Source organism: Periophthalmus magnuspinnatus, chromosome 16 (assembly GCF_009829125.3).
Source record: "Periophthalmus magnuspinnatus isolate fPerMag1 chromosome 16, fPerMag1.2.pri, whole genome shotgun sequence".
NCBI lineage: Eukaryota > Metazoa > Chordata > Actinopteri > Gobiiformes > Gobiidae > Periophthalmus > Periophthalmus magnuspinnatus.
This window is the reverse complement of record NC_047141.1, coordinates 3081905-3094161: the sequence shown is the minus strand read 5'-3', so window position 1 is coordinate 3094161 and position 12257 is coordinate 3081905. Positions and strand designations below refer to the sequence as shown.

The following is a 12257-nucleotide window of genomic DNA, read 5'->3' as shown; positions in this document are numbered from 1 at the left end:
ACTTTTTTAAAAACATTCTGTGTCAGTGTGCACAGTGGACCAACTCATGAGCATGAGAAACACCCCTTATTCTTAAAATGTACTAAGCATATTTTAGTGTCTTTAAATGTGGACTTCAAAGAGAAGCATAATAATACCATAACCATAATAACAAACTGTAAAAGTACAGGTCTCTACTTTGAAAAAATGTCTAGTCTCAAGGATAAAAAAAAGAAAAACTATTTAGTGACCAGAGCGGCAAACATACAAAACTGTATCTAGTGAGTCTCTCAAAGACAAACACCACAACAGTGCTCTGATATGACGACTGTTCCACTGCTACACGGGTCACCTATGTGACAACTAGCCAATGTTTTAGCTGCTGCAGCTCATGTTGGCCCAATTCCATGTGAAAACTGTGGATCTGGCAACCCTGAAGTGAAACCTCACTGACAGACAAAAACATTTAAGCAGCTCAATGACAGACTGCATAAAGACGTAGACTAAAGGAGTGCTACATCACCCAACTCGTTTGGCTCCAATCAAATCTCAATTGAGGCTAGCAGTTACAGCCATTTCCACGTTACACATTTGGAATTTCAACTGCGTGTATCACAGCAACCAAACAGCCAATCAGGAGCAAGGCTGCTGAAGGTAACGCCCCTTCCCGCCCACACCTCTGGGTTTGGCAGAGGGTGAATGCTTAGCGACGCTGTCACTCAATGCTTTCAGGAGCATCCTCGGGGAAAATTGAATACAGATATTTTAAGACCAACATGACGAGCCGGAGCAGCAGTTACAGAGAGAGTGATTTCAATAGAAAGTGAACTGGAGCTGATGGAGCCCAATCACGCCTATGTCCTATTTGGAATATTTTGGCTAGAAGGCTGTGTCCATTTATATCTACAGACTATGACCTCAATATTGACCTTATTCCAGAAGCTGCTACGAGCGTCATCCTGACTGATCGTATCAGAGTGCATAGAGCTGCTGATCTCAGACGACAAAGCACTTTTCACACCTGAGGTGACAATCAGGGCTTTATTGACTTGGTGCACATGAACATTGAATATTTTACAAAACTACCAACATATGATAAAATAATATTTCATAATATTTATGAGACTTTTCTCTAGTTTTCTAACAATAGAATTCCCAAGTACATATCCATAGTCGTCTAAAGTAATGGGAGGGCAGGGCAACAAAAGGCACATACAGTTTATCAGATCATTTACATGTGAGGAAGACTGAAGAAAAGTGAAAGCACAGAAAAACAAATTTTCATTCAATGAACCAAATGTAAAATAATCCAATATAATCATTGATGTAATAGTTTAATCTGAAGAAAATGGATATATGGATATATTTCAGATGTGCATAAAATGTGTATTCTTTCTAGTCTATTATTATGAGCGTCAGTCAAGATCCTTATGTTAGCAGCTAATAAACGTTAGCAGTTAGAGGGTTGTGGCTGTCAGCAGGTTCGTTGCCACACTCTAACGCTCTGCGTACATTCTCCCAGAACAGGCCCTTATGGCTCTGGACCTGGCTCCAGCTCAGATACGTGCGGCTCTTCACCAGATTCCTCATGCGGTAGAACGGACTGAGCTGATTGGATGAGATCTTCTCTAGAAACAATAGGATCAGCACGTCCTTCTGCTCATCGAACAGACGGTAACTGCACACAGGAGAAACAAGTGAGAGCCCAGGACTGAATCAGGACTAGACCAGGACTAAACCTGGAATAACCAAGGTTTGTCCCTGGTCCACCCCAAGGCAGATCAAGCTGCAGTGAGTCCATACCTGGCCATCTGTATCTCCCGTGAGCACCACTCGCTCTGCAGGTAGCGGCGGCTGATCACACACAGAGTCTTCCTGCTGCTGTAGATGGCGTCTGTGATGTTCTCAATGATGGGTTTCCCTGAACACAGCAGAATATGTGAGGTTAACACAGCTCCAGAGGAACACATGGACACAATCCATCAGGTGTGGACTGACAGATGGAGAGACTGAAAAGACGCTGTACCTGGCTGGAAGTCGCGGTGGTGCAGACACAGTCTCCATCCCTGTACCCCTTCCAGTTCAGGGAGTAGCTCTCCATAAACCCAGTCCTCATCATGGACATTGTAGGACACAAACGCGTCGTAGATGTCAGGACAGCCCTGTCTCTTCTTTTTACTGTCGTAGAGAAATGCCAAAAGGAGGTAGAAGCCGTAGACCAGCTGCCAGCGCAGAAAGTGATAGGTGAAGGAGGACAGAAGAGTGACAAGGACCAAAGCAGAGGTGGAGATGAAGCAGAGGAAGCCAGTGAACTCCCAACACAGCTGCACATTAAAGTCCAGCAGAAAGTGTCCTTCTTCAGTCGGAGGAGAAGAACATCTGTACTGAAAAGCATTGACCACTTGGACTTGTTTGTTTCTGATCGCCCAGCTTATGAACCCAGCGTTTGAGCAGTTACATGCAAAAGGATTTCCAGATAAGTCAAGGTATTTTAGTGAAGGGAGAGCTTCAAAAACAGCCTCATTTATAACTGCTAGCTTATTGTTTTGTAAGATCAACTTTTCCACTTTGGTGAGATTAGCACCATGTAAAATGTCCAAAGATTGTATGTTATTGTTTGTTAAGTCCAGAACGTTTTGGTCTTTCAGAGGCTCAAACAACTCTGGTCCGTGACTGAAATCTTCGCAGTTGATGTACTGAAGACGTAATAGTTTAGGTATTGAAATAAACAAGTTGTCTTCAAAAATATTGCAGCAATAATTTTCAAATGACAGTACTCTTAAATTTCTCATACTTTTAAGAAGGTTCAGTGTCCATATAAAACAGCTGGATTTATCCACTATCACATTTAACTCATGCAGTGAAGGCATGTCGGAGAAAAAGTCAATATTTGTTCTTGTGTTTAGTGGTTTGTAGATAAGGAACATGACAAGTTTTTCTAATTGTCCAAAACTTGAAAAATCTCCAATATAAAAGTAAGATGGTGTATAAATCAAACATTTTAAATTCCTAAGTCCCTCAAATGCACCGTCTTCAACAACAGAATCTCTGTCTGATTTCAAATCCAATTCAACAAGAGATTGTAGATTTTTAAATGTTCCTTTCTGAAACCACCCAAGGCTATTTCCACTTGCATCTAACTTTGTCAAATGAGTCAAAGCAAAACCAAAACTATCCGATTGAAAAGAAATGACATTATTTTGCACCTTTAATATTTTTAAGTTATGGAGATTCTTAAACACACAGCTGTTGAGTTTGGAAATTCGATTGGAATTTAGGTTGAGTTCAGATAATGACGTCAAATGTAAAAAGTCAAAACAGTGAAGATCTGTGATATGGTTTTTATCAAAGGACAGATATGTGAGCGTGGACATGTTTCTGATCGTGGTTGGTATTGTGGATAATTCATTTGACTCTATTGACAGGCGAGCCAGTTGTGTCATCATACACAGAGAACACTCTGATAACTCAGTCACTGAATTTGATTTGAGATGCAGTTCAGTTAAATCAGTGCAGGACTGAAGAAGAGTTTCATTTAGAATCTGAATACTCACACCGAATGCACGCAAGTTTTGCAAGGTTGAAATTTCACAAGTTAACAGTAACATGTGATGTCAAAGTCAGACAGCAACACATTCTCAACTGAATCGACACTTTGAAAGACGGATTTATACATTTGAAGGTTTACTTGGTTTCCAAATTCCAAGATCAAACTCCTCACACTTTTCAGGGATCTGTGAGACACATCCCAGTCACAATCCGGTGGCAGTCCTGAAAGCTGAAGCTCATTTAAACTTGGAAACACATCAGAGTGAACTTGAAACCTCTTCAATGGGTTTGATCTGAGATACAGCTCAGTCAGGTTTAACAAAGGTGTTGGGAAAAGGTCAGATTCAAATGAGGTCAACTGGTCAAAATTCAGATCCAGAAATCGTATTGCAGGACAATGTGAAACAATGTTTATAATGTTACTGATTTGGACCAATCTGTTTGATCCCAGATCAAGAATCTGCAGTTCCTTCAAAGGCCCAAAGGCGCACTTTGAAACAGAATATATTTTGTTGCTGTGTAGACACAGAGATGTCAGGTTTGACAGCCCGATAAAAGTGTTGTCAGTCAGGATTGTGAGTTCGTTGAAAGCCAAGATAATCTGAGTTATAGCAGATAAATCTGAAAAGGCCCCTTCTTCAATGTGTGAGATGTAGTTTGACCCCAGATGTAAAAAATCAAGTCTGGTGAAACCTTTAAAATCTGTCTGGTTGATTCTCTGAATGTGATTGTCAAACACACTCAGATAAGTGGCTGTTTTGGGGAGACCTGAGGGAACAGAAGTGAGCTTATTATGGCCACAAACTATTTGACTGTGGTCATCAAAGTTGATGCTGCAGTTTTGTAAAGAGTAAAACTGTGAAAAGTGAGGCTGAAGCAGCAGAAACAGAAGTGAGAAAAGAGAAGTGCTGTGACACCTCATCCTGAGCCAGACTCCTGTTCAACACAAAACATCAGGGTTAAGTCCAACTCTAAGCCTCATGGATCAACTGAACCAATCCTTAAAGGACCATATGACACTGTTTTTTGATCTGTGTTATAATGTTTCCTCATCAAAAACACAATTCCAACTTGTGATGTCATGTGATAATACAGGAGGTGCTCCAATGTGTTTTTAAACTCCACACATCTTCACTAGAATCATTTGAATAATTCTAGACCTGAAATTTCCAACCTTTACTGAACTCAAGGTAAAACAGGAAAACTCCTGGTTCATGACATCCCAATGTGGAACAGAGCATGTTGACGTTGGGATGTGGACAGATTAATTATGAAGGGTTACTCAAACATGTGTGAATGAGAAGGAGCATTATCACAGGGCTAAAAGAGCTAATTCTGTGTAACCTTTAAAGTATTATCTAATGTTGATTTTACAGTATTGTGAATATTTTATCAGATTCGTTGGCTCCAGAGATTTTAAACTTTCAAATGAACACACATGTCCTGTGCTCAGGTCTCTGCACTGGCTCCTGCAGCTCAGAGAATAAACTTTAAAGAAGCTCTGCTTGTATACAAATCTCTCCATGGACCTGCACCAAAGCACATCTCCCACATGTTAAAGCCACATGAACCATCTCACACTCTGAGGACTTCAGGGACCCCCCTCCTGATGTAGACCTGATATAGTCCTGGTTTAGTCCTAGTTTAGTCCCAGCCTCCTGTTGGCGCTCAGAGTCAGGACTAAATGTGCGGAATCAACATTTGAGTTTTGTGCAGTTAAAACCTGGAACAGTCTTCAGGCCTCTACTTTGACAATGTTTAAATCCAGGCTCAAATAAATCTGTTTATCTGTGCATGTGACCTAAAGGGTTTTATTCTGCCTCTTTTCTTTTAATGTTCATTTTATGATGGTTATTTGTGTACCAATTCTGCTGAATTATTATTGGCCGACTTAAAAAGATACACATTTCTTCTTCTAAATATGACCTCATTGTTCACCTGCTTTTCTTCAGATTGTTGTTGTTTTTAGCTTAAACAGTTCCAAATGGATGAAGATAGAACCTTATTAGAACTCTAATAGCACTTTTACTTGTTCATGGTTAAAAACATCAAGTCAGGGATAAGAACCGTACTGGTTTCAACACAGCTTTAAGGTACACTTGTTTGTCTTTCGCATTTGACCCATCCTTCCATGCCAGTGGAGAAACATGTCAGGAGCAGTGGACACCACAGTACCACACCCAGGGACACAGCTCCGTGGTCTTGTTGTTATTCTTGGTCAGTACTACATTTAACTCCGGCTTAGTCCTACCTGCTATTGACCTTACAGTATCTTCAGTTTTACATAAATGGTTCCTCATCTATGAAAATACATTTGAAGATACGACTTATCTTTGCTTCTCCGCAGCCAGGTCAAGTGCCAGTGTCCACTCAGCACAAGCACGTCGTGGTATCCCTTCTGCTTTCAACTCTGACCAGCAGAAACCAGAAGTGTTACTAAATACAAAAATCTGTAAATTCTATTGGTCCCCAGCTAAACTTGTGTTTTAAGGTTACCTTTAGAAATCTTTGCACTGTGTGCATTATGAGTTTGCCCAGTTTCACTCCACTGTATGAAAGCACTGTTCTAAAGCTGTGCATGTGTCCAAAAATCATGAATACTGCTAATGAGCAATGCACAAGAGGGACAAGCCAGATTTAAATACACACTTGCACCAATGCAGAGTTAAAACAAAACAGGACTAGATTTTGACAAAAGAAAATGAATCATTAAATACTCCATGTACTCCATTCATCCATCTTCCGACTATCTGGGGCCGGGTTGTAGGTCCTGGTTCATCAGGACAACATCATCTGTATCCCTGAACTAAACGCCCTCTGACCCCTGACTGCTGTCCATAAAAACTATGAACTGAACCGGTGACAAAGGGCAGCCCTGGAAAAAGGTCTGACCTACTGCAGTGAACACAGCTCCTGCTCCGGTCATACAAGGACCGGACAGCAAAGGGTTCCGCACTCCGACTCACAGCGCACCCCCCAAAGGACACTATGAGGGACACAATCGAATGCCTTCTACATATCCACAAAGCACATCTGGACTGTGGCAAACTCCCATGAGCCTTTGAGCGCCCGATGAGGTGTATAGAGCTGGTCCAGTGTTCTGTGACCGGGGCAAAAACCACACTGCTCCTGCTGAATCCAAGGTTCAACTATTGGTCGCATTCTCTTCTCCAGTCCGTGGAATAGACCTTACCGGGACGGCTGAGGAGTGTGATTCTCCTGTAGTTGGAACATACCCTCCGGTCCCCCTTCTTAAACAGAGGGACCACCACCCCAGTCTGCCAGTCCGAAGGTACTGTTCACCTCCAAGTCCACAGTCTCCTCTTCCTCTGAAGACGTGAGACTGAGGCAAAGTATTTCTTCCACCATCCGTATTATTGTACACTAAATGATTATTGCATGTTGACATAGACAGAATGAATGGCTTCAAAACAGAACCAGAGTCAGAAGAAGTTTTACATTGATTTAATAAGACCAAGGCACAAGTCACAGAAATAGAGGAAACCCACATAGAGACAATCCGGCAAATGAGGAAGGGAACACACAGAGCTGAGGGGAGCTGATAAAACAGGTGCAGGACATGAGGGCGGGGTCATAATCAAAGAACACAAGAGGGCAGGAAGTAAATCTGCAGCAGAAACAAGGTAAGTGATTTCAAAATAAAACATTTAGTAAATTAAGAGGGAAGCTAACGACATGATGACCCATGACGGCCCAGATCACACTATTCTCTCATCTGTTCTAATGTTTCCTCGTCACAAACAGACCTGGAGCTGTGTTTTGTTTTATTCACACATGTTTGACTCACATACCCTGTATATTTAGGCTGAAGTCTTCTCTCAAACCAAAAACACCACCTTGTGATGTAATGTAGTAATATCAGAAGCAGCTTTGGTTTAGTGCTGGCTCGAGGTTGAGTAATCGCTATTTTTGACACACATGAGGAAATATAGAGATATTTGTGGATTTTATGGATAAATATTTGCATTTATTATTATTATTATTGTCCACAGTGGACATCTCGGCTCACGCTGCTTATAAGTGCAGCTAATTCTGTTTGGAGGTTCAGCTTTGGTTCTACTCCAGTATCTCTCCTGTTATGTAGCGTCCTCGTGTTTGTAATGTTCTGATATCTGTTTGGTAACAGTAGTAGGGGGACAGTAGTTTGCTCTGTTGTTGTTGTACAGTTGTGAGTTGGTGGTTTTGAGCTCTGTGGAGGAGAGTGTAACTGTAACTAATTACTTTTTGAACGATCTTTCCCAACACTATAATGCAGCATTACTCAAACATGTGTGAATGAATCAAAACACAACTCCAGGTCTGTTTTTGAAGTGGCAACAACATTCTAACATGGCTTAAAGCTCACAAAAGTAACACAGGTCCTTTAAGCCTGTGTGCTGAGTGTTTTAACTGCACCACACTATGACAGTTCAGACTCAGCCCTTCTTCATCAATTTGATATTTCTCCAAAATCGTGCGCCACAATAGCCTTGTATCCTGTTCTACTGTCCCATGATGTCCACTGCACCTGTCGACCTGCCAGCACTGTGACCCGGCTGAGGCACAGACGGTCCCGATGGCACGTACCACTGACCAATTACCCCTTTAAATGAGGGTTTAAACGAGGCGTTATATAAAGAGAGGCAGCAGGGCCCTGGCACAGAGCCCACTGAGCCCACGTCATGTTTGAGGAGATCCAAAAGTGACCAAAGTCTGACAAAGGACTGGAATGACAGCTATTTGGAAGTCCCCATTAAAATCTCAATCACTCCCATTTGTGATAAATGTGAGTGTTTGGTGGTAGATCTATCTTGTTTTCTTTTCAGAGCACATTTGGTTTCTCAGAGCAATCTAAGAAACTGGAGACGATATAGATATTATACATGCCAGTCACGATGTTTATCACCATCTGTGCCACGAGGCCGTAACCGGATCTGCTCTTATGTCTGAAAGTCACATGCACAAGATTAGACTCCAAAGGTCGAGCACGAACACAACGCTGCCATTTTAACAGGACACTCACCACATCTGAGGAACAAGGGCCTGTGACGCACCGTTCTGAAACCAAGATATAATGCAGCCTGACACAGTTATATTCATGTAAACATCTGAAACCAGCACCTCTCCACAGAACTAATCAGTGTCAGTTTTCTTAAAAGGTACAACAGACGACTTTTAGGAAGTGCTTTGAATTATTGATATTCTATGAGACTTGTGTACATGTGGGAGATGTACTTTGGTGAATCAGCACCAAAGTACATCTCCCACATGTTAGAGCCACATGAACCATCTCACACTCAGGGACCCACCTCCTGCTGTAGTCCTGGTTTAGTCCTAGTTTTATCCTGGTTTGGTCCTGGTTTAGTCCTGTTGTACTCCTGCTTTATTACTAGTTTAGTGCTGGTTTAGTCCTGGTTTAGTGTTTGGATGACAGGGACTGACAGCGACTGAGCTTGCACCCTTGAGCTTGGCCCATTGACTTCAATGGCCATGTTTGGGCCCCTTGATCTGGACGCATGTTGATGACCTCATCCCCTTTGATCTGGACGCGTGTTGATGACCTCATCCCCTTTGATCTGGACGCATGTTGATGACCTCATCTCCTTTGATGTGAGCATGTGTTGTCTGCCAGGGCGACATAGAGCAGAGAGTAATCGTCACATGATTCATAGAGAAAGCTGTGGCTGCATTCCTGCCAGGCCTGGAGTTTCTGGGGGCTTAGTTTGATATGGGACAAACCAAGGTCCTTCTATAGAGGAAACCTTTAGAGGGCCCAGAGTGTCCGGTGTAAAGATATATCCCAAAGCCAAACAACTGTTCTGCTGTCTGTGATCCCAACTTTGTCTGTATGTGTAGTTAGCGCCTATGTGTCATTCTAGTGTAATTAACCCACAGACTGTATATATAAATGGACATAGCTAACCTGCTAACTGTGTTCCAAACAGGAAACGATCATGGGTGTGCTTCTGGCTTCATCCACTCTTCACTTCTGTCTCCACTTCACTTTCTATGTATAAACTGTGTCCCCTCTCTCTCTGAAACCGCTCCTGTCAGACTCATCATTTTGGTCTTAAATGTTCGTATTAACCAGTGCTACATGATCCTGGGTTTTTTATTTTACTATTGCATCAAATCAGGCATTTTCCTTCCCCGAGGTTGCTCTGGCTAGCGTTAGCAACAGGTTTGATTGACAGAGTTGTTAAGCTGAGGTCCCTGTGTGCGCTGCAGTCCCTGTGTGTACTCAGGTCTCTGTGTGTGCTGTGTGTGCTGAGGTCCCTGTGTGTGTTGAGATTTGGTGAATGATCCAAAGGACAAGATCCAAATGTGTCTCTTCTGCAGGGCAGCTAGGCACTCCTTTAGAGACAGAGTGAGAAGCTCAGTCACATGGTAGGAGCTCGGAGTAGAGCTGCTGCTCCTCCTTGTGGGGAGGAGTAGCTGAGGTGGCTCCTGAATATCTCTTTCCCGGAGAGGTATCCATGTCCCACTGGAGTAGGCCCCTGGGACGACCCCGGACACACTGGAGGGACTGTGTCTCTGAGCTGGCCTGGGAAAGCCCTGGAGTACCCCAGGAGGAGCTGGAGGGAGTCTGTGCAGAAAGGGAAGTCTGAGAGTCCCTCCTCAGACCTCTGTGAGGCCCTAGATACAGCAGAACAAAGTGGATGGATTCCCATTTCTAGCAAAAAAAACAAAACAAAACAGTTTTTGTGTTTTTTGTGTTGTATTTTGTTGTTGTTGTTTTTTGTGTGTTTTATGTTTGTTTTGTGTGTTTTTGGTTGTTTTTGTGTGTTCTTTGGTTGTTTTTTGTGTTGGAGCTGGAGGACATGTCTGGGGTGAGGGAAGTCTGGGAGTCCCTGCTTAGACTGCTGCCCCCGCGAACTGGCTCCGGATAAGAGGAAGAACATGGATGAATGGATGTAAATACAGCTGCAGATTTACCTGCTGGACTCGTTAAAATGCTGGTACAGAATCTCTCTCTTTCATGGATAATCTTCTGATCAGGAGCTTTGAAGTTTCACACCACTGGACTGGAGGTAGCCATGAATTCAACCTTCAACCTCGCGTGGAGAAAAAGCATGTTACATAACTCAAGTCAAACCCAGCAGGCGATGGCATCTAACATCTGGCTCCCATCACCAAGAGTTATCTTTCAAATCATGTAAGAATCAGCACCAAACCAGACCATTCGTCTCATGTAACACACCCCCTTCCACACAGCCATGCTTCAGCTGTCCACCACCGGTCTCATTTATGTATTTGTTGATTTTGTGGTAGATATGTTTGTATGTGTGTTGTTTTTCTTTTGTCCAAAGTCACAATGTAAGAAGTGTTGAAACCCTCAGTGTGGTGTCACAGAAGACCTTGGACATGTCTGATCATCCTCACTCAAACACTAATGCAAAGGTGTTACTGCTCTGAGCCAGCGCTGGAAGAAGTACTCCATTTTGTTATTTAAGTAAGAGTACAGATACTGGAGCAAAAAAATAAATAAAAAAATTGTAAAACAAAAATATCACATGAAAAAATGTACTCAAGTAAAAGTATTAAAGTACCTGTTTGTAGTGGTGATTTTGAAAAAGCTTTGAGCTGCAACAGAAACAATTAAATCAGTCATTTTTGGGGTATATGTTTGTTTTGTTCAAATTATGAACGTGTTAAAATAAACCCTCGGCCTTTTCAGCAGGTTTCACACAATAATAAAAATACTTTTACTTTTCAGTCCAGTTAAAAAATGTAGTGGAATAAAAGTACAGATACTGCTCTCAGATTTACTCAAGTAAAAGTAAAAAGTACACACTGTAAAATGTACTTAAGTAAAATACAGATACCTAACATTTTAACTTAAGTACAGTACTTTACTACTTTTACTTTGTTTACGTTCTATGAGCAAAGGCCCAATGTCCAGCCAGACTGACCTAAACACAAACTGTACTTGGGGAAGGGCTTGGACCTCAGTGTTTAAGTGTGTTTACTCCATCGCCCTGGGCCCATCGCCCTGGGCCCATCGCCCTGGGCCCATCGCCCTGGGCCCATCGCCCTGGGCCCATCGCCCTGGGCCCATCGCCCTGGGCCCATCGCCCTGGGCCCATCGCCCTGGGCCCATCGCCCTGGGCCCATTGCTCTGGGCCACTGCAGCACAAACTCTGCCTTGCATATTTTGATGTTATTTTATAGATAATTTCCATGACATTTCTCAAGCTCTGGCTCAGACTGAGATGGACCGGAGCTCAGATGGGCCGACAGCAGATAGAGTTTCAAAAGCCCATATGATCTGACTTTATTATACTATAATAATACCATGATAATACTATAATAATACCATGATAATACTATAATAATACCATGATAATACTATAATAATACCATGATAATACTATAATAATACCATCCACTTTAGGAAATGGACCAGGGAATTGTCCCATCCTTTGTGTCCTTTAATAATAATAATAAATAATAATATTTTATAATAATAAAATAATAAAAGTGATGATGATGATGATAATTTGTGTATCACATGTGTGAGTGTTCACACATATGAATGTTCACATGCATGAGTTTTCACATGTACATGTTCACATATATGAGTGTTTGATTCAGACCTAAACAAAGGGGAATCCCTGGCCTCGTTCTGTGGATCTTATGGGTAATGTTCTGTCCATGTTCTGGACCATGACTTCAGAGCGGCTTTAATGAGGCTTATTTTTGATCAAAACCAGATGAAATGTTTCCAC

At 42.2% G+C, this 12257-nt stretch overlaps 1 protein-coding gene across 1 annotated transcript; it reads right to left on the bottom strand.

Moving 5' to 3' along the window:
* Positions 1 to 1419: 1419 nt before the first annotated feature.
* Positions 1420 to 11629, bottom strand: LOC117383527 (toll-like receptor 13). Its single transcript, XM_055227723.1, is given in 7 exon segments — positions 1420 to 1657; positions 1783 to 1900; positions 2006 to 2171; positions 2173 to 2201; positions 2300 to 2675; positions 10014 to 10164; positions 11499 to 11629. Coding segments are annotated over 7 exon segments (1209 nt in total).
* Positions 11630 to 12257: the final 628 nt, after the last annotated feature.